General features: G+C 44.8%; 1 protein-coding gene across 1 annotated transcript; it reads right to left on the reverse strand.

Moving 5' to 3' along the window:
- Window positions 1–17,908: 17,908 nt before the first annotated feature.
- On the reverse strand, window positions 17,909–19,391 carry LOC125519444 (protein trichome birefringence-like 9). The gene is made up of 3 exons (XM_048684251.1): window positions 19,012–19,391; window positions 18,518–18,919; window positions 17,909–18,422 (listed from the first exon to the last, which is right to left on the reverse strand). The coding sequence occupies exons 1-3, from the start codon at window positions 19,389–19,391 to the stop codon at window positions 17,909–17,911; spliced, it is 1,296 nt and encodes a 431-aa protein (XP_048540208.1).
- Window positions 19,392–22,550: the final 3,159 nt, after the last annotated feature.

A 22,550-nucleotide genomic window follows, 5' to 3' on the forward strand; every position in this document is an offset into this window, starting at 1 on the left:
TTCCGCTCGCGATCTACAAGGTACGTAGATGCATCTAATCACTCGTTGCTAGATGAACTCCTAGATGGATCTTGGTGAAACCGTAGGAAAATTTTTGTTTTCTGCAACGTTCCCCAACAGTGGCATCATGAGCTAGGTCTATGCGTAGTTCTCTTGCACGAGTAGAACACAAAGTAGTTGTGGGCATTGATTTTGTTCAATATGCTTGCCGTTACTAGTCTTATCTTGATTCGGCGGCATCGTGGGATGAAGCGGCCCGGACCGACCTTACACGTACTCTTACATGAGACAGGTTCCACCGACTGACATGCACTAGTTGCATAAGGTGGCTAGCGGGTGTCTGTCTCTCCTACTTTAGTCGGATCGGATTCGATGAAAAGGGTCCTTATGAAGGGTAAATAGCAATTGGCATATCACATTGTGGTCTTTGCGTAGGTAAGAAACGTTCTTGCTAGAAACCCATAGCAGCCACGTAAAACATGCAAACAACAATTAGAGAACGTCTAACTTGTTTTTGCAGGGTATGCTATGTGATGTGATATGGCCAAAGTTGTGATGAATGATGAATGATCTATATGTGATGTATGAGATGTTCATGCTATTGTAATAGGAATCACAACTTACATGTCGATGAGTATGACGGTGACAGGATGATCATGGAGCCCCAAGATGGAGATCAAAGGAGCTATGTGATATTGGCCATATCATGTCACTATTATTATTTGATTGCATGTGATGTTTATCATGTTTTGCATCTTGTTTGCTTAGAACGACGGTAGTAAATAAGATGATCCCTCATAATAATTTCAAGAAAGTGTTTCCCCTAACTGTGCACCGTTGCTACAGTTCGTCATTTCGAAGCACCACGTGATGATCGGGTGTGATAGATCCTTACGTTCACATACAACGGGTGTAAGACAGATTTACACACGCAATACACTTAGGTTGACTTGACGAGCCTAGCATGTGCATAGACATGGCCTCGGAACACAGAAGACCGAAAGGTCAAGCATGAGTCGTATAGAAGATACGATCAACATGAAGATGTTCACCGACGTTGACTAGTCCGTGTCACGTGATGATCGGACACGGCCTAGCCAACTCGGATCATGTTATACTTAGATGACTAGAAGAGGGATGTCTATCTAAGTGGGAGTTCATTAATAATTTGATTAGATGAACTTAATTATCATGAACTTAGTCTAAAATCTTTACAATATGTCTTGTAGATCAAATGGCCAACGTTGTATTCAATTTCAACGCATTCCTAGAGAAAACCAAGCTGAAAGACGATGGCAGCAACTATACAGACTGGGTCCGGAACCTGAGGATCATCCTCATAGCTGCCAAGAAAGATTATGTCCTACAAGCACCGCTAGGTGATCCACCCGTCCCACAGAACCAAGACGTTATGAACGCTTGGCAGACACGTGCCGATGACTACTCCCTCGTTCAGTGCGGCATGCTTTACAGCCTAGAGCCGGGGCTCCAAAAGCGTTTTGAGAGACATGGAGCATATGAGATGTTCGAAGAGCTGAAAATGGTTTTCCAAGCTCATGCCCGGGTCGAGAGATATGAAGTCTCTGACAAATTCTTCAGCTGTAAGATGGAGGAAAATAGTTCTGTCAGTGAGCACATACTCACTATGTCTGGGTTATGTAACCGCTTGACTCAGCTGTGAGTTAATCTCCCGGATGATGCGGTCATTGACAGAATCCTCCAGTCGCTTCCACCAAGCTACAAGAGCTTTGTGATGAACTTCAATATGCAGGGGATGGAAAAGACCATTCCTGAAGTATTTGCAATGCTGAAATCAGCAGAGGTAGAAATCAAGAAGGAACATCAAGTGTTGATGGTCAATAAAACCACTAAGTTCAAGAAGGGCAAGGGTAAAAAGAACTTTGAGAAGGACGGCAAGGAAGTTGCCGCGCCCGGCAAGCAAGCTGCTGGGAAGAAGAAGTCAAAGTATGGACCCAAGCCTAAGACGGAGTGCTTTTATTGCAAAGGGAAGGGTCACTGGAAGCGAAACTGCCCCAAATACTTAGCGGACAAGAAGGCCGGCAAAACAAAAGGTATATGTGATATACATGTAATTGATGTGTACCTTACCAGTACTCATAGTAACTCCTGGGTATTTGATACCGGTGCCGTTGCTCATATTTGTAACTCACAGCAGGAGCTGCAGAATAAATAGAGACTGGTAAAGGACGAGGTGACGATGCGCGTCGGGAATGGTTCCAAGGTCGATGTGATCGCCGTCGGCACGCTACCTCTACATTTACCTACGGGATTAGTTATAAACCTCAATAATTGTATTTCGTGCCAAGTTTGAGCATGAACATTGTATCGGGATCTCGTTTAATACGAGATGGCTACTCATTTAAATCTGAGAATAATGGTTGTTCTATTTATATGAGAGATATGTTTTATAGTCATGCTCCGATGGTCAATGGTTTATTCTTAATGAATCTCGAACGTAATATTACACATATTCATAGTGTGAATACCAAAAGATGTAAAGTTGATAACGATAGTCCCACATACTTGTGGCACTGCCGCCTTGGTCACATAGGTGTCAAACGCATGAAGAAGCTCCATGCAGATGGACTTTTAGAGTCTCTTGATTATGAATCATTTGACACGTGCGAACCATGCCTCATGGGTAAAATGACCAAGACTCCGTTCTCAGGAACAATGGAGCGAGCAACCAACTTATTGGAAATCATACATACTGATGTGTGCGGTCCAATGAGTGTTGAGGCTCGCGGTGGCTATCATTATGTTCTCACCCTCACTGATGACTTAAGTAGATATGGGTATGTCTACTTAATGAAACACAAGTCTGAAACCTTTGAAAAGTTCAAGGAATTTCAGAGTGAAGTTGAGAATCAACGTGACAGGAAAATCAAGTTTCTACGATCAGATCGTGGAGGAGAATACTTGAGTCACGAATTTGGCACACACTTAAGAAAATGTGGAATAGTTTCACAACTCACGCCGCCTGGAACACCTCAGCGTAATGGTGTGTCCGAACATCGTAATCGCACTCTATTAGATATGGTGCGATCTATGATGTCTCTTACCAATTTACCGTTATCTTTTTGGGGCTATGCTTTAGAGACTGCCGCATTCACTTTAAATAGGGCACCGTCGAAATCCGTTGAGACGACACCGTATGAATTATGGTTTGGGAAGAAACCTAAGCTGTCGTTTCTAAAAGTTTGGGGATGCGATGCTTATGTCAAGAAACTTCAACTTGAAAAGCTCGAACCCAAGTCGGAAAAATGCGTCTTCATAGGATACCCTAAAGAAACTTATGGGTATACCTTCTACCTCAGATCCGAAGGCAAGATCTTTGTTGCCAGGAATGGATCCTTTCTAGAGAAAGAGTTTCTCTCGAAAGAAGTAAGTGGGAGAAAAGTAGAACTTGATGAAGTATTGCCTCTTGAACCGGTAAATGGCGCAACTCAAGAAAATGTTCCTGAGGTGCCTGCACCGACTAGAGAGGAAGTTATTGATGATGATCAAGATACTTCTGATCAAGCTCCTACTGAAATTCGAAGGTCCACAAGGACACGTTCCGCACCAGAGTGGTACGGCAACCCTGTCTTGGAAATCATGTTGTTAGACAACAGTGAACCTACAAACTATGAAGAAGCGATGGCGGGCCCGGATTCCGACAAATGGCTAGAAGCCATGAAATCCGAAATAGGATCCATGTATGAAAACGAAGTATGGACTTTGACTGACTTGCCCGTTGAACGGCGAGCCATAGAAAATAAATGGATCTTCAAGAAGAAGACAGACGCGGATGGTAATGTGACCATCTATAAAGCTCGGCTTGTCGCTAAGGGTTATCGACAAGTTCAAGGAATTGACTACGATGAGACTTTCTCACCGGTAGCGAAGCTAAAGTCCGTCCGAATCATGTTAGCAATTGCCGCATTCTACAATTATGAAATATGGCAAATGGACGTCAAAACGGCATTCCTTAATGGTTTCCTTAAGGAAGAATTGTATATGATGCAGCCGGAAGGTTTTGTCGATCCTAAGAATGCTGACAAGGTGTGCAAGCTCCAACGCTCGATTTATGGGCTGGTGCAAGCATCTCGGAGTTGGAACATTCGCTTTGATGAGATGATCAAAGCGTTTGGGTTTACGCAGACTTATGGAGAAGCCTGCGTTTACAAGAAAGTGAGTGGGAGCTCTGTAGCATTTCTCATATTATATGTAGATGACATACTTTTGATGGGAAATGATATAGAACTCTTGGACAACATCAAGGCCTACTTGAATAAAAGTTTTTCAATGAAGGACCTTGGAGAAGCTGCTTATATATTAGGCATCAAGATCTACAGAGATAGATCAAGACGCCTCATAGGTCTTTCACAAAGCACATACCTTGATAAGATTTTGAAGAAGTTCAAAATGGATCAGTCCAAGAAAGGGTTCTTGCCTGTTTTGCAAGGTGTGAGATTGAGCTCAGCTCAATGCCTGACCACGGCAGAAGAGATAGAAGAGATGAGTATCATCCCCTATGCCTCAGCCATAGGTTCTATTATGTATGCCATGCTGTGTACCAGACCTGATGTAAACCTTGCCGTAAGTTTGGTAGGAAGGTACCAAAGTAATCCCGGCAAGGAACACTGGACAGCGGTCAAGAATATCCTGAAGTACCTGAAAAGGACAAAGGACATGTTTCTCGTTTATGGAGGTGACGAAGAGCTCGTCGTAAAGGGTCACGTCAACGCTAGCTTCGACACAGATCTGGATGACTCTAAGTCACAAACCGGATACGTGTATATGTTGAATGGTGGAGCAGTGAGCTGGTGCAGCTACAAACAGAGCGTCGTGGCGGGATCTACATGTGAAGCGGAGTACATGGCAGCCTCGGAGGCAGCACATGAAGCAATATGGGTGAAGGAGTTCATCACCGACCTAGGAGTCATACCCAATGCGTCGGGGCCAATCAAACTCTTTTGTGACAACACTGGAGCTATTGCGCTTGCCAAGGAGCCCAGGTTTCACAAGAAGACAAGGCACATCAAGCGTCGCTTCAACTCCATTCGTGAAAATGTTCAAAATGGAGACATGGAGATTTGTAAAGTACATACGGACCTGAATGTAGCAGATCCGTTGACTAAACCTCTCCCTAGGGCAAAACATGATCAACACCAGAATTCCATGGGTGTTTGATTCATCACAATGTAACTAGATTATTGACTCTAGTGCAAGTGGGAGACTGTTGGAAATATGCCCTAGAGGCAATAATAAAAGTATTATTATTATATTTCTTTGTTCATGATAATTGTCTTTATTCATGCTATAACTGTATTATCCGGAAATCGTAATACACGTGTGAATACATAGACCATAATATGTCCCTAGTAAGCCTCTAGTTGACTAGCTCGTTGATCAACAGATAGTCATGATTTCCTGGCTATGGACATTGGATGTCATTGATAACGGGATCACATCATTAGGAGAATGATGTGATGGACAAGACCCAATCCTAAGCCATATAGCACAAAGATCGTGTAGTTCGTTTGCTAGAGCTTTTTTCACAATGCCAAGTATCTTTTCCTTTGACCATGGAGATCGTGTAACTCCCGGATACCGTAGGAGTGCTTTGGGTGTATCCAAACGTCACAACGTTAACTGGGTGACTATAAAGGTGCATTTACAGGTATCTCGAAGTGTCTGTTGGTTGAGACACGGATCGAGACTGGGATTTGTCACTCCGGATAACGGAGAGGTATCACTTGGGCCCACTCGGTATGCATCATCAATTAATGAAGCTCAAGGTGCCCAAGTGGTTGAATCACGGGATCATGCATTATCGGTACGAGTAAAGTGACTGCCGGTAACGAGATTGAACAAGGTATTGGGATACGCGACGATCGAGTCTCGGCAAGTAACATTACCGATTGACAAAGGGAATTGTATACGGGTTGATTAATCCTCCTCGACATCGTGGTTCATCCGATGAGATCAATCGTGAGGCATGTGGGAGCCATCATGGTATCCAGATCCCGTTGTTGGTTTATTGACCGAGAGTCGTCTCGGTCATGTCTGCTTGTCTCCCGAACCCGTAGGGTCTACACACTTAAGGTTCGGTGAACGCTAGGGTTATGAAGGATATGTATATGCAGTAACCCGAATGTTGGTCCGGAGTCCCGGATGAGATCCCCGGACGTCAGAGGAGTTCCGGAATGGTCCGGAGGTAAAGAATTATATATAGGAAGTGCTGTTCCGGCATCGGACAAGTTTCGGGGTTATCGGTATTGTACCGGGACACCGGAGGAGTCCCGGGGGCCCACCGGGTGGGGCCACCTGTCCTCGGGGGCCACATGGGCTGTAGGGGGTGCGCCTTGGCCTACATGGGCAAAGGGCACAGCCCCTACTAGAGGCCCATGCGCCTAGGTTTCCACCATAGGAAGTCCAAGTGGGAAGGCCACCCCGAGGTGCCTTGGGGGGGAGGGAAACCTCCCCTGGGCCGCCGCACCTAGGAGATTGGATCCTAGGCTGCTGCACCCCCCCTTGGCCCTCCTATATATAGTTGAGGAGAGGGAGGACTTCATAACCTCAGCCTTTGGTGCTTCCTCTCTCCCCGTTACGTCTCTCTCTCGTAGTATAGGCGAAGCCCTGCTACTGTGACGCCCTGCATCCACCACCACGCCGTCGTGCTGCTGGATCTTCATCAACCTCTCTTCCCCCCTTGCTGGATCAAGAAAGGAGGAGACGTCATCCGTTCCGTACGTGTGTTGAACGCGGAGGCATCGTCCGTTCGGTGCTAAGATCATCGGTGATTTGAATCACGTCGTGTTCGACTACATCATCCCCGTTCTTTGAACGCTTCCGCTCGCGATCTACAAGGTACGTAGATGCATCTAATCACTCATTGCTAGATGAACTCCTAGATGGATCTTGGTGAAACCGTAGGAAAATTTTTGTTTTCTGCAACGTTCCCCAACATACCTATCGTGAGCTTCAATATTCATCGGACCACATACATCAGTATGTATGATTTCCAACAAATCTGTTGCTCGCTCCATTGTTCCAGAGAACGGAGTCTTAGTCATCTTGCCCATGAGGCATGGTTCGCAAGAATCAACTGATTCATAATCAAGTGATTCCAAAAGCCCATCAGCATGGATTTTCTTCATGCGCTTTACACCAATATGACCTAAACGGCAGTGCCACAAATAAGTTGCACTATCATCATTAACTTTCCATCTTTTTGGCTTGAATATTATGAATATGTGTATCACTACGATCGAGATCCAACAAACCATTTTTGTTGGTGTGTATGAACATCGAAGGTTCTATTCATGTAAACAGAACAACAATTGTTCTCTAACTTAAATGAATAACCGTATTGCAATAAACATGATCAAATCATATTTATGCTCAACGTAAACACCAAATAACACTTATTTAGGTTCAACACTAATCCCGAAAGTATAGGGAGTGTGCGATGATGATCATATCAATCTTGGAACCAATTCCAACACACATCGTCACTTCACCCTTAACTAGTCTCTGTTCATTCTGTAACTCCTGTTTCGAGTTGCTAATTTTAGCAACCGAACAAGTATCAAATATTCAGGGGCTACTACAAACACTAGTAAGGCACACATCAATAACCTGTATATCAAATATACCCTTTGTTCACTTTGCCATCTTTCTTATCCACCAAATATTTAGGGAATTTTTGCTTCCAGTGATCATTTCCTTTGCAGTAGAAGCACTCAGTTTCAGGCTTTGGTCCAGCTTTGGGCTTCTTCACGGGAGTGACAACTTTCTTGTCATTCTACTTGAAGTTCCCTTTCTTTCCCTTTGCCTTTTTCTTGAAACTAGTGTTCTTGTCAATCATCAACACTTGATGCTCTTTCTTGATTTCTACCTTCATCGATTTCAACATCACGAAGAGCTCGGGAATTGTTTTTGTCATCCCTTGCATACTATAGTTCATCATGAAGTTCTAGTAACTTAGTGATGGTGACTAGAGGACTCTGTCAATCACCATCTTATCTGTAAGATTAACTCCCACTTGATTCAAGCGATTGTAGTACCCAGACAATCTGAGCATATGCTCACTGCTTGAGCTATTCTCCTCCATCTTTTAGCTATAGAACTTGTTGGAGACTTCATATCTCTCAACTCGGGTATTTGCTTGAAATATTTAACTTCAACTCCTAGAACATCTCATATGGTCCATGACGTTTAAAACGTCTTTGAAGTCCCGATTCTAAGCCGTTAAGCATGGTGCACTAAACTATCAAGTAGTCATCATATTGACCTAGCCAAACGTTCATAACGTCTGCATCTGCTCCTGCAATAGGTCTGTCACCTAGCGGTGCATCAAGGACATAATTCTTCTGTGCAGCAATGAGGTTAATCCTCAGATCACGGATCCAATCCGCATCATTGCTACTAACATTTTTCAACATAGTTTTCTCTAGGAATATATAAAAAATTAAACGGGGAGCAATATCGCGAGCAATTGATCTACAACATAGATATGCTAATACTACCAGGACTAAGTTCATGATAAATTAAAGTTCAATTAATCATATTACTTAAGAACTCCCACTTAGATAGACATCCCTCTAATCCTCTAAGTGATCACGTGATCCAAATCAACTAAACCATGTCCGTTCATCACGTGAGATGGAATAGTTTCAATGGTGAACATCACTATGTTGATCATATCTACTATATGATTCACGCTCGACCTTTCTCTCTGTGTTCCGAGGCCATATCTGTTATATGCTAGGCTCATCAAGTTTAACCTGAGTATTCCGCGTGTGCAACTATTTTGCACCCGTTGTATTTGAACGTAGAGCCTATCACACCCGATCATCACGTGGTGTCTCAGCACGAAGAACTTTCGCAATGGTGCATACTCAGGGAGAACACTTATACTTTGATAATTTAGTGAGGGATCATCTTATAATGCTACCGTCAATCAAAGAAAGATAAGATGCATAAAAGATAAACATCACATGCAATCAATATAAGTGATATGATATGGCCATCATCATCTTGTGCTTGTGATCTCCATCTCCGAAGCACCTCCATGATCACCATCGTCACCGGCGCGACACCTTGATCTCCATCGTAGCATCGTTGTCGTTTCGCCAATCTTATGCTTCTACGACTATCGCTGCCGCTTAGAGATAAAGTAAAGCATTACAGGGCGATTGCATTGCATACAATAAAGCGACAACCATATGGCTCCTGCCAGTTGTCGATAACTCGGTTACAAAACATGATCATCTCATACAATAAAATTTAGCATCATGTCTTGACCATATCACATCACAACATGCCCTGTAAAAACAAGTTAGACGTCCTCTACTTTGTTATTGCAAGTTTTACGTGGTTGCTACGGGCTTAGCAAGAACCGTTCTTACCTACGCACCAAAACCACAACGATAGTTTGTCAAGTTGGTGTTGTTTTAACCTTCGCAAGGACCGGGCGTAGCCACACTCGGTTCAACTAAAGTTGGAGAAACTGACACCCGCCAGCCACCTGTGTGCAAAGCACGTCGGTAGAACCAGTCTCGCGTAAGCGTACGCGTAATGTCGGTCCGGGACGCTTCATCCAACAATACCACCGAACCAAAGTGTGACATGCTGGTAAGCAGTATGACTTATATCGCCCACAACTCACTTGTGTTCTACTCGTGCATATTACATCAACGCATAAAACCTGGCTCGGATGGCACTGTTGGGGAACGTAGTAATTTCAAAAAAATTCCTACGCACACACAAGATCATGGTGATGCGTAGCAACGAGAGGGGAGAGTGTTGTCCACGTACCCTCGTAGACCGTAAGTGGAAGCGTTAGCACAACGCGGTTGATGAAGTCATACGTCTTCACGATCCGATCGATCAAGTACCGAACGTATGGCACCTCCGAGTTCAGCACACGTTCAGCCCGATGACGTCCCTCGAACTATGATCCAGCCGAGTGTTGAGGGAGAGTTTCGTCAGCACGATGGCGTGGTGACGATGTTGATGTTCTACCGACGCAGGGCTTCACCTAAGCATCGCTACAGTATTATCGAGGTGGACTATGGTGGAGGGGGGCACCGCACACGGCTAAGAGACGATCAACTTGATCAACTTGTGTGTCTAGAGGTGCCCCCTTCCCCTGTATATAAAGGAGCAAGGGGGAGGCGGACGGCCTAGGAGAAGGGCGCGCCAAGGGGGGATTCCTACTCCTACCGGGAGTAGGACTCCTCCTTTCCTTGTTGGAGTAGGAGAGAAGGAAAGAGGAGGAGAGGGAGAAGGAAAAGGGGGCTGCACCCCTTGTCCAATTCGGACCAGAGGGGGCGCAAACCTCCTTCCTTTTGGCCTCTCTCCTCTATTCCCGTATGGCCCATAAGGCCCATATACTCCCCGGCGAATTTCCGTAACTCTCCGGTACTCCGAAAAATACCTGAATCACTCGGAACCTTTCCGAAGTCCGAATATAGTCGTCCAATATATCGATCTTTATGTCTCGGCCATTTCGAGACTCCTCGTCATGTCCCCGATATCATCCGGGACTCCGAACTCCTTTGGTACATCAAAACACATAAACTCATAATATAACCGTCATCGAACTTTAAGCGTGCGGACCCTACGGGTTCAAGAACTACGTAGACATGACCGAGACACGTCTCCGGTCAATAACCAATAGCGGAACCTGGATGCTCATATTGGCTCCCACATATTCTACGAAGATCTTTATCGGTCAAACCGCATAACAACATACGTTGTTCCCTTTGTCATCGGTATGTTACTTGCCCGAGATTCGATCGTCGGTATCTCAATACCTAGTTTAATCTCGTTACCGGCAAGTCTCTTTACTCATTCCGTAATACCTCATCCCACAACTAACTCATTAGTTGCAATGCTTGCAAGGCTTAAGTGATGTGTATTACCGAGTGGGCCCAGAGATACCTCTCCGACAATCAGAGTGACAATCCTAATCTCGAAATACGCCAACCCAACAAGTACCTTCGGAGACACCTGTAGAGCACCTTTATAATCACCCAGTTACGTTGTGACGTTTGGTAGCACACAAAGTGTTCCTCCGGTAAACGGGAGTTGCATAATCTCATAGTCATAGGAACATGTATAAGTCATGAAGAAGGCAATAGCAACATACTAAACGATCGAGTGCTAAGCTAATGGAATGGGTCAAGTCAATCACATCATTATCCTAATGATGTGATCCCGTTAATCAAATGACAACTCATGTCTATGGTTAGGAAACATAACCATCTTTGATCAACGAGCTAGTCAAGTAGAGGCATACTAGTGACACTCTGTTTGTCTATGTATTCACACATGTATTATGTTTCCGGTTAATACAATTCTAGCATGAATAATAAACATTTATCATGATATAAGGAAATAAATAATAACTTTATTATTGCCTCTAGGGCGTATTTCCTTCAATATTGCCATGCAACTTTCCATCATTCCGTTCATCATGACACATTCATCATTGTCATATTGCTTAGCATGATCATGTAGTTGACATAGTATTTGTGGCAAAGCCACCGTTCATAATTCTTTCATACATGTCACTCATGGTTCATTGCATATCCCGGTACACCGCCGGAGGCATTCATATAGAGTCATCTTTTGTTCTAGTATCGAGTTGTAAATAAATAGAAGTGTGATGATCATCATTTTGTAGAGCATTGTCCCAAGTGAGGAATATAAAAAAAGAAGGAAAGGCCATAAAAAAGAGAAGGCCCAAAAAAAGGGGGGGAGGCCATAAAAAAGGCCCAAAAAATGAGAGAAAAATATAGAAGGGACAATGTTACTATCCTTTGCCACACTTGTGCTTCAAAGTAGCACCATGATCTTCATAGTAGAGAGTCTCTCATGTTATCACTTTCATATACTAGTGGGAATTTTTCATTATAGAACTTGGCTTGTATATTCCAACAATGGGCCTCCTCAAGTGCCCTAGGTCTTCGTGAGCAAGTAAGTTGGATGCACACCCACTAGTTTCTTTTGTTGAGCTTTCATACATTTATAGCTCTAGTGCATCCGTTGCATGGCAATCCCTACTCCTTGCATTAACATCAATTGGTGGGCATCTCCATAGCCCATTGATTAGCCTTGTTGATGTGAGACTTTTCTTCTTTTTGTCTTCTCCACATAACCCCCCTCATTATATTCTATTCCACCTATAGTGCTATGTCCATGGCTCGCGCTCATATATTGCGTGAAAGTTTATTGGTTTGAGATTACTAAAGTATGAAACAATTGCTTGGCTTGTCATCGGGGTTGTGCATGATGATAGCATTCTTGTGTGAAGGAAATGAAACATGACTAAACCATATGATTTTGTAGGGATGAACTTTCTTTGGCCATGTTATTTTGAGAAGACATAATTGCTTAGTTAGTATGCTTGAAGTATTATCATTTTTTATGTCAATATGAACTTTTGCCTTGAATCTTTTGGATCTGAATATTCATACCACAATTAAGAAGAATTACATTAAAATTATGCCAAGTAGCACTCCGCATCAAAAATTCTGTTTTTATCATTTACCTACTCAAGGATGAGCAGGAATTAAGCTTGGGGATGCTTGATACGTCTCCAACATATCTATAATTTTTGATTGCTCCATGCTATATTATCTACTGTTTTGGACATTATTGGGCTTTATTATCCACTTTTATATTATTTTTGGGACTAACCTATTAACCGGAGGCCCAGCCCAGAATTGTTGTTTTTTGCCTGTTTTAGGGTTTCGAAGAAAAGGAATATCAAACGGAGTCCAAACGGAATGAAACCTTCGGGAATGCGATTTTCTCATCAGATAAGACCCAGGAGACTTGGACCCTCCGTCAAGAAAGCCACGAGGCGGTCACGAGGGTGGAGGGCGCCCCCCCTAGGGCGCGCCCCCTGCCTCGTGGGCCCCTCGAAGCTCCCCCGATGTACTTCTTCCTCCCATATATATCCACGTATCCCAAAACGATCAGAAAGGAGCCAAAAACCTAATTCCACCGCCGCAACTTTCTGTATCCACGAGATCCCATCTTGGGGCCTGTTCCGGAGCTCCGCCGGAAGAGGGCCGTCATCACGGATGGCTTCTACATCATCATCCAAGCCCCTCCGATGAAGTGTGAGTAGTTTACTTCAGACCTACGGGTCCATAGTTAGTAGCTAGATGGCTTCTTCTCTCTTTTTGGATCTCAATACAATGTTCTCCCCTCTCTCGTGGAGATCTATTCGATGTAATCTTCTTTTTGCGGTGTGTTGGTTGAGACCGATGAATTGTGGGTTTATGATCTAGTCTATCTATGAATAATATTTGAATCTTCTCTGAATTCTTTTATGTATGATTGGTTATCTTTGCAAGTATCTTCGAATTATCAGTTTGGTTTGGCCTACTAGATTGGTTTTTCTTGCCATGGGAGAAGTGCTTAGCTTTGGGTTCGATCTTGCGGTGTCCTTTCCCAGTGACAGAAGGGGCAGCAAGGCACGTATTGTATTGTTGCCATCGAGGATAACCAGATGGGGTTTTTATCATATTGCGTGAAACTATCCCTCTACATCATGTCATCTTGCTTAAGGCGTACTCTGTTTTTAACTTAATACTCTAGATGCATGCTGGATAGCGGTCGATGAGTGGAGTAATAGTAGTAGATGCAGGCAGGAGTCGGTCTACTTGTCTCGGACGTGATGCCTATATACATGATCATACCTAGATATTCTCATAACTATGCTCAATTCTGTCAATTGCTCAACAGTAATTTGTTCACCCACCGTAGAATACTTATGCTCTTGAGAGAAGCCACTAGTGAAACCTATGGCCCTCGGGTCTCTTTCTCATCATATCAATCTCCAACACTTTATTATTGCTTTGCTTTTTTACTTTGCCTTTTACTTTTCACTTTGCATCTCTATACCAAAAATACCAAAAATATTATTTATCATCTCTATCAGATCTCACTTTCGTAAGTGACCGTGAAGGGATTGACAACCCCTAAGCGCGTTGGTTGCGTTGAGCTATTGTTTTTGTGTAGGTACGAGGGACTCGCGCGTAGCCTCCTACTGGATTGATACCTTGGTTCTCAAAAACTGAGGGAAATACTTATGCTACTTTGCTGCATCATCCTCTCCTCTTCGGGGAAATCCAACGCAGTGCTCAAGAGGTAGCAGAGTCCAATTGATGTGAAATTTCACAGAGAATATTTTTGGACCAGAAGAAGCCCACGATGTGTCGGAGATGGGCCAGAAGAGTCCCGAGGCACCCATGAGGGTGGGGGGCATGCCCTACCCCCCTGGGCGCGCCCCCTACCTCGTGGCCACCTCGGGGACCCCCCTGACTTGTTCCCGACTCCAACACCTCTTATATATACCCAAACTTATAACCTAGATTAGGAGTTGCCGCCGCAAGCCTCTGTAGCCAGCGAAAACCAATCTAGACCCGTTCTGGCACTCTTCCAGAGGGGGGAATCCCTCTCCGGTGACCATCTTCATCATCCCGGCGCTCTCCATGACGAGGAGGGAGTAGTTCTCCCTCGGGGCTGAGGTTATGTACCAGTAGCTGTGTGTTTGATCTCTCTCTCTCTCTCGCGTGTTCTTGATTCGGCATGATCTTGACGTATCGCGAGCTTTGTATTATAGTTGGATGTTATGATGTTTCCCCCCCCCCCTCTATCTCCTTGTGATGAATTGAGTTTTCCCTTTGAAGTTATCGTATTGGATTGAGTCTTTAAGGATTTGAGAACACTTGATGTATGCCTTGCATGTGCTTATCTGTGGTGACAATGGGAGATTCACGTGATCCACTTGATGTATGTTTTGGTGATCAATTTGCGAGTTCCGCGACCTCATGAACTTATGCATAGGGGTTGGCACACGTTTCCGTCTTGACTCTCCGGTAGAAACTTTGGGGCACTCTTTAAAGTTCTTTGTGTTGGTTGAATAGATGAATCTGAGATTGTGTGATGCATATCGTATAATCATACCCATGGATACTTGAGGTGACATTGGAGTATCTAGGTGACATAAGGGTTTTTGTTGATTTGTGTCTTAAGGTGTTAATCTAGTACGAACTCTATGATAGATCGATCAGAAAGAATAACTTTGAGGTGGTTTCGTACTCTACCATAATCTCTTCATTTGTTCTCCGCTATTAGTGACTTTGGAATGACTCTTTGTTGCATGTTGAGGGATAGTTATACGATCCAATTATGTTATTATTGTTGATAGAACTTGCACTAGTGAAAGTATGAGCCCTAGGCCTTGTTTCCTAGCATTTCAATACCGTTTGTGCTCACTTTTATCATTAGTTACCTTGCTGTTTCTATATTTTCAGATTAGAAAAACCTATATCTACCATCCATATTGCACTTGTATCACTATCTCTTCACCGAACTAGTGCACCTATACAATTTACCATTGTATTGGGTGTGTTGGGGACACAAGAGACTCTTTGTTATTTGGTTGCAGGGTTGTGAGAGAGACCATCTTCATCCTACGCCTCCCATGGATTGATAAACCTTAGGTCATCCACTTGAGGGAAATTTGCTACTGTCCTACAAACATGTGCACTTGGAGGCCCAACAACGTCTACAAGAAGAAGGTTGTGTAGTAGACATCTGCGCTCCTTCGGCCTATCCCCGCGCCACCGCGGCTTCCCCTAGTCAACCGCCCGTCGCGCACGGCAGTCCTCCGACGAACATCGCCCGGCCGCCCACTACCGCTCGGCGCCCGCAAGGTGTTCGACAAAACGCCCGCAAGGTATGTATTGCTTCAACTTCACATTTTTTACATGTTGTTTGTAGTTTTTATAGCCTAGTTTAAATTGAACATTGTAGATGAGTTCATTGTATGATTCTTCCAAAGAAGAATTTGATATGGAAGAGGAAGAGGATCTTGTAATGATCCTAGCTATGCACATCAATAAAAAACCGAAGCACGGTGGTTCGATTATGGGTCGGCAGAAAATTTGGAGGGATAGGATCAATGCCCACAACAGATTGATGAGGCACTATTTTGTGGAGAATCCCACATACCTCGAGTCGTACTTTCGTCGCCGGTTTAGGATGAGCACCGAGTTGTTCAGGTGCATTGCAGACAAACTAGCGAGCCATGACCGATTTTTTCAGCAAAGGAGGAATGCCGCCGGAGAGCTCGGGCATAGCACCTTTTAGAAGGTGACAACCGCTTTGCGTATGTTGGCATGCGGTATCCCAGCTGATCTAGTTGATGATCACTTGGCCATGGGTGAGAGCCAAGCCATCATGTGTGTCAAGCGCTTCGCAGTCGGAATCGTGCAAGTGTTCGTCCATGAGTATTTGAGATCTCCCAATGCTGAAGACGCCGCAAGGCTATTGGAGATGAACAAAGCTCGTAGCTTCCCAGGTATGCTTGGCTCAATAGATTGCATGCATTGGAGTTGAAAGAATTGTCCAAAGGCATGGCATGGGCAATTTCACGGCCAAAAAAAGGGTTCCACTATAATCCTTGAAGCGGTGGCCGATCAAGAGACTTGGATTTGGCATGCTTTTTTTGGAATGCCTGGATCTTTGAATGACATCCACGTTGTCAACTGGTCACCACTGATGAATAAGATTGCAAATGGTGAACTGCCACCGGTGCAGTTTGTAGCAAATGACCGTGCATACAACTATGGCTACTATCTTGCGGATGGCATCTATCCAAAGTGGCAAACATTTATGAAGCCGTTGATAAAACCGAAAGGTAAGAAAAAACTTGATTTCCACAATGCTCAGGCGGCAGCTAGAAAAGATGTGGAGAGAGCTTTTGGGATTTTGCAAGTCCAATTTACTATTGTGAGAGGACCTGCTAGATTTTGAGATCAAAAGATGCTTTGGTACATCATGCACGCTTGTGTGATCATGCACAACATGATCATTGAGAATGAGCATGGCCAAGATGTAGACTACTCTCACTGTGAGCTCTTGGGACATCCTGTGCGAGTGCGGCGGAGGGCTGAAAGGGTGGCCCATTTTGTTGCCTCCTATCATGCCATTCGACGTCCCACAGTGCATGATGATCTTCAGAAGGATCTCACTGAGGAGTGGTGGGCTTGGAATGGCCGACAAAGAGCATCATGATTTGTGCGTTTGATGTTGTATTATTGAACTATTTGTTGTATTGAAAGATAAACTATTTGTTTGAGTTATAATAACGAAATTGAACCATTTATTGTTGATTTATTTTGTTTGTGTTTGATCTTCTTGCTTGTGTTTGGAGCGCATATGTTGTTTGCGCGAGAGCGCGCGCTGCATTTTTGCGCACTGCTGGAGCTACGCGTGCGCTGCATTTTACCGCGGCTGCTGGAGCCAGCGCTGCCCGACGCGCCAAACCAGCCGATGGGCGTGTTGCAAACTGGTTTTTAGCGCGCCGCGCGTTGGGCGGCTGTTGGAGATGCTCTTAGTAAAATATTCGGTTACTGTAAAAAGAAGCTATCTATGTGGATCTATCATAGTGCATACCAATTTCACCACAAGAAACATAGCCATTGATCTGAGCAATGCTCAGTTCGTGACTTGAACAGGATCAAGCATCCAGGTTTTGTTGCTCGTCTTTGTGTGTATACAAACCGATCAGACGGATGCAACAACTTGAGAGTCCATGGGATCAACGGCTCAGCTTGCCTCACGCCAATTCTGCATGCATGCATGCACGGGGGTGCTCCTCTGACTTTTGTGATACACCGGGGTCCTGCTGCCTACCCTATGTGCCAGAGTCAAACACTTTACATACATCTTTATGCTTTTGTGATACACCATGCTCCTGCTCCCTACCCTATCTAAATCTCTGCTAATTCTGCATTTCATGAATTATGCAACGTGGGTGTGAAGTTCGTGTGTGCAGCCATGTTAGAATTGGTGCGAGATGAGCTGCTGATTATTTTTTGACCAACCTCATGCCATATCCCGTAGACACGAGGTGCCCGTACATCACCTGGTTCCACGCGTCCGGCACGCCTGGCAGGCACCAGTGGCTGCAATCCTCTGGGGCATCCGGCGGCGTCCCGGGCTCTCGGTGCCGTGAAGGATGACCGTCCCTTCTCAGTGCTGTCATGTGCGTTATGTTCAAGAATACCACCCTATTGTCCATCTGCTGTCTAATTGTGCCCCGTGCTGTGCTCGAGATCATCGTGTTGATCCACGAATACTCTTGGTTGCTCTCGCCAGTGGTCATCATAAGAGGATCCCGTTGGTCTGCACATGAGCCCCCAGTGTCCCACGTTCCGTTGTCGTAGTGCGATGGAGAATAGCTCCTGAAGAAGAGATAGCCCCTTGTGGAGAGTCGTGGATTGCTTAGCGCCCAGTCTTTCACCGTCTGCAGGGATAACCGGAACGCTTCCTTGATGTCCATTTTCATGTTGAACCGATTTCCCACCATGAAATAATTTCCTCTGCAGTATGGATCAATGCAGTTCTAGTCAGTTGATCACGATCATAGCAATGCAATGCAGTAGCTAGCACGCTAATTAGTTAACTAATTACATACGATTTGATGGTCTTGTGCTCATTCCACCAGTGACCCGTGTTGAGGACGAGCACATCAGCACCGGCCCAGCGCGTGGCGTGCCGTGGCAGCGCGTCCAGCCGGATGGCACCCCTGGTGACGCTTGCACCTTTGTTGCTTGCCACCGGCGGGATGCGGTCGACCATGACGAGCATCGGCGCGCGGTAGTACTCCACAGAGAGGTTGTAGTCCAGGAAGATCATGGAGAGGTAGCCCTTGTGCCGGCTAAGGGGCTTCCCGGAGTGCTCATATATCCTCGAACCATTCGGCACGGCGCTGGCGAGCATGCACAGCATGGACTCCCACTGGTTACGGCCGATGGAGTCGCCAGCGAACACGATTCGGCCGTTCCGGCTCCTCTCCAACATATCCGTCGCATTAAACCTATTGAATTTGAACGTACTTAGAAAGGTGACAGAGACAAGACAAAATGTTTTGTTCTCTGATGAGAGATGTCAATGGCGATGGCTACCTACTTAGGGAGGCGGCAGCTGCCGCGAGGTTGCCAGCGCCAGTGCCGGAAGGATGAGTCGTTCCGGCCGTTGCGCTCGCAGCGGAAGCCGGGATCAAGGAATGGGCAGTCCTCCCCGTAGAGCGTCGCGGTAGTGGCGTCCTTCACCCATTTTCCGTCAGAGTAGTCGCAGCCACCGGATGGGTCGGCGTGAGCCACAATGCCTCCGCCATCATTGTCGATCAGAAGCGGCAGTGGCCGAGCCTGGAAGAATGATTTCTGCGGCTGCGGCACGAGCGTGAGGACGACGGAGAGCACGAAGAGAACCAGCAAAGCGGACACCGGAGCGTGTTTAGCTTGCATGGATGGATCTCCGACTAATACTTGAGTAGTGATGGCGACCATTAACAGGCTGAGAGGAGAATAAGGAGCCGAGAGTGGCGTGGAGTTGCAGTAAGAGTGAAGGAGCGAGTGGCGCTAATGCCAACAGCTAGCGCAGGGGCTAAATTTAGACATAATGACTGTATGAATGATGAACAAATAGGAACTAGTCGTCTACACATCGGAAGCGCCATTCAGAAGCACTCGTTTTCTTTCCAACAGAAACCAATGGCATAGACAAAACCATTGGCACAAACAGTTCTGGTGGAATTCTGCATGTGGATCCAACAAAAAGTGAAGGGAACCTGAAACAAGTTTCTTTTTTCTTACACATTTCAGGATAAAAAATGCTAGACTTACGAAAGGTTTTTACAAACCCCTACGTAATTACCTTTCCCACTAATCAAATCAACCCCCCCCCCGCTGCTCCTCCCCCCAAACCCCTGAAGTTCTCAGGATGTGTGCCTGCCGACCCATAATTTGTTTGACTATGGCCTAGTAAATGTAGATGGATAGACGTGTCTTCTGGCAGTATGGTGTGTGAAGAACCAGGAATCTCTCACAGTTATCTGAAGCTTTTGGAGCATACACACGCCTGCTACACCCGGGGGGGTTGGGAAGAAAGAACAAAAGACATTAGGGGTGGGTCAAGCAGTCTCGCGGCTTGTGACATGGGACTCTCGCTGCATTGTAGCTCCTTTAATTCGCTCTAGGTGGACGATGTTCGGTTCTCTAAGATGCGCTCTGGTCACGCCAGTATCTAGGACGGAGATACTTGCCTGGGTGGTGGTCTTAAGCCGAGACGTGGGGGGTGGTGCGGAGTGGTAATGAAGTGATTTGATTACCGTGAGTTAGTTAGGTCAACCTATAAGATCGTTGCTATGTCTCGCGTTGCTCTTGCGGATGATGGTGTAGGCACCAATGTTTAGGTTGTCATAATCCCCAGACGCTATGTGTAGTAACGTCAAAAAAGAGAACTGTGGTTTCAGAAGTGTTGTTCACTTCACCTATATATTTATGATATCTATGGGCATTAGATCTGCAGACTATCCACCAGGAAATGGTCTTGCATAGCCACACATAGAGTTTATTAGATCTACTGCATTGCGTGGTTAACGATGTTTGGAAGGGACACACGTAGTAGGGTCCTCCATCCGGCCATAATAAAGAGCGTTTTTGACACTATACTAGTACTCTCTCCAATAGTGCATATAAGATGTTTCCAAAGTGAAACTTTGCAGACTTTGACCAAATTTGTAGAAAACAATACAAACATTTACAATACTAAATATACATCATACGAAAATATATTTCACGGTGAATCTAATGGTAAAGATAGGGTATTATAAATGTTGATAAATATTTCAAACTTAGTCGAATTTTTAACTTCAAACAAATCCTATATGCACTCTAATTTGGCTGCGGCCTGCGGGAGTATATGCATCAAAAGGCACCAAGAGTTCGTACAAAGGACCATTTTTTTATATACTAAAAGGTATGGCAACATAGAAGTTCTCCCAAAATGACAATAACAACTAAGAAACTCCGCCCGGACCGAACAAAAAGATGCATTCATGCAGAAGCATGGGACTGTAAATGGTAAAGTTTTATTTTTGATGATTTCACTCATGGTCTACTATCCACGGTAGCAAAGGCCATCAACTAATCCAGATAAGAACATACATGCTATTCTATATAGATATGGAGAGTAGCTAGCAAGCATGGGCCATCAAGGATATGGAAACACCAACGAACAAAGTCATATTGAATATTCGATAAGTTCTATAGCACAAGTGTTATGTAGGTAACCAGCAAAGTGGAGGTTAAAAATGCACGACACACTATTAGATTTAGCATAAGCAAAATAATTTCAATGATATAACTTACAAATGTGTAATTAGCATTTAGCAATATTTTATGTGGTTAACTATGCTAGCTACATAACAAGAAAAAGTTATACTCGTGGATACTATAGTATGATAAAATAGGTTAGCCAAATAAAACAGTTTACTATAAGTTTGCGCCATGTATGCCATATAGAACACCATCCTTCCAACATCATTCCGATCCAAATGAAAGGATGCTTGAGAAAGGGTTTCAACACCATATCAAAAGTGAAAGTAGAAAAGTAAAAACAAAGAAACAAATTTCCAATTCTGGAGCTACAAATCATGAGAGCCTAAACATACTTGGGTCACCTTCTTTACGTTTGAATGCTGATTTTTGTTTTTTTTCAGGCTCTTCAGTTAGGACATTAATTTTAAGCTCGACACCCAACGGAATGATCAAGTGTTGGGACCTTACAATGTCTGAGGTTTTATACAATCATCAGCAGCAACTGAATATTGAGTGTAACACTTCGTAATAAAATCTTAATGAGAAAACACACAATTGCCCAATAAGTGGATTACGTGGATTACTCTAAGGAGGTGTTTGGTTGCAAGAATGGTAACGTTAACGTTAACGTAATCAGATCACAGCGTTTTAGGAGGTGTAACGATTTCTTTCCTAGTTTGTTTGGTTCGTCAAAGGTAAAGGAATTGGATACCATCGATCTGCTCTATTTTTCCCCAATGCATGAGAATTCTCTCTCCCTGACTGTCAGAGTTGCCCTGTCTCTCGCCTCCCCGATCATGCGTGCCACCAGCCGCCGGCCATCTCAAGTGCAGCCGGCCGCCCCCAAGCATGTGCGCCGCCGGCCGCCGGCCATCTCAATCGCAGCCGGCCACCCCCAAGCATGCGCGCCGCCGGCTGCTCTGATCTTGCGCGATGCCGGCCGGACCCCAATCTAGCGCGCCATTGGGGCCGCTCTTCCAGCCTCGGGTAAAAGAACAAACAACAGCGAGAGTTTTGCATCAGAGAGAGGGAACAGATACCGTGGACATGTGGGCGGAATCAATTTTGTACAGCGGCGTTATCTGATTACACGGGATCGCATTACGGTGAAGTCTAACCAAACAAAAACAATCGTTTTCAGATCCCGTCGTTATCAGGTTACGTTACAAAACGCCGAAACAAATGAATTGAATGCGTGCATGGTGATTTATCATGAGCCATTCAGAAAGTGAAGCATGAAGAAAATTTAAAACATTGCCTATTGCCATCCAATTATTTATCCTCAAGTATGGATCCATAACAGAGAAGAGGGTCCCACGAAAAACAGAGAAAAGGGAGGAGGGTCGC

This window comes from Triticum urartu, chromosome 7, assembly GCF_003073215.2.
Source record: "Triticum urartu cultivar G1812 chromosome 7, Tu2.1, whole genome shotgun sequence".
In the NCBI taxonomy this organism is placed as follows: domain Eukaryota; kingdom Viridiplantae; phylum Streptophyta; class Magnoliopsida; order Poales; family Poaceae; genus Triticum; species Triticum urartu.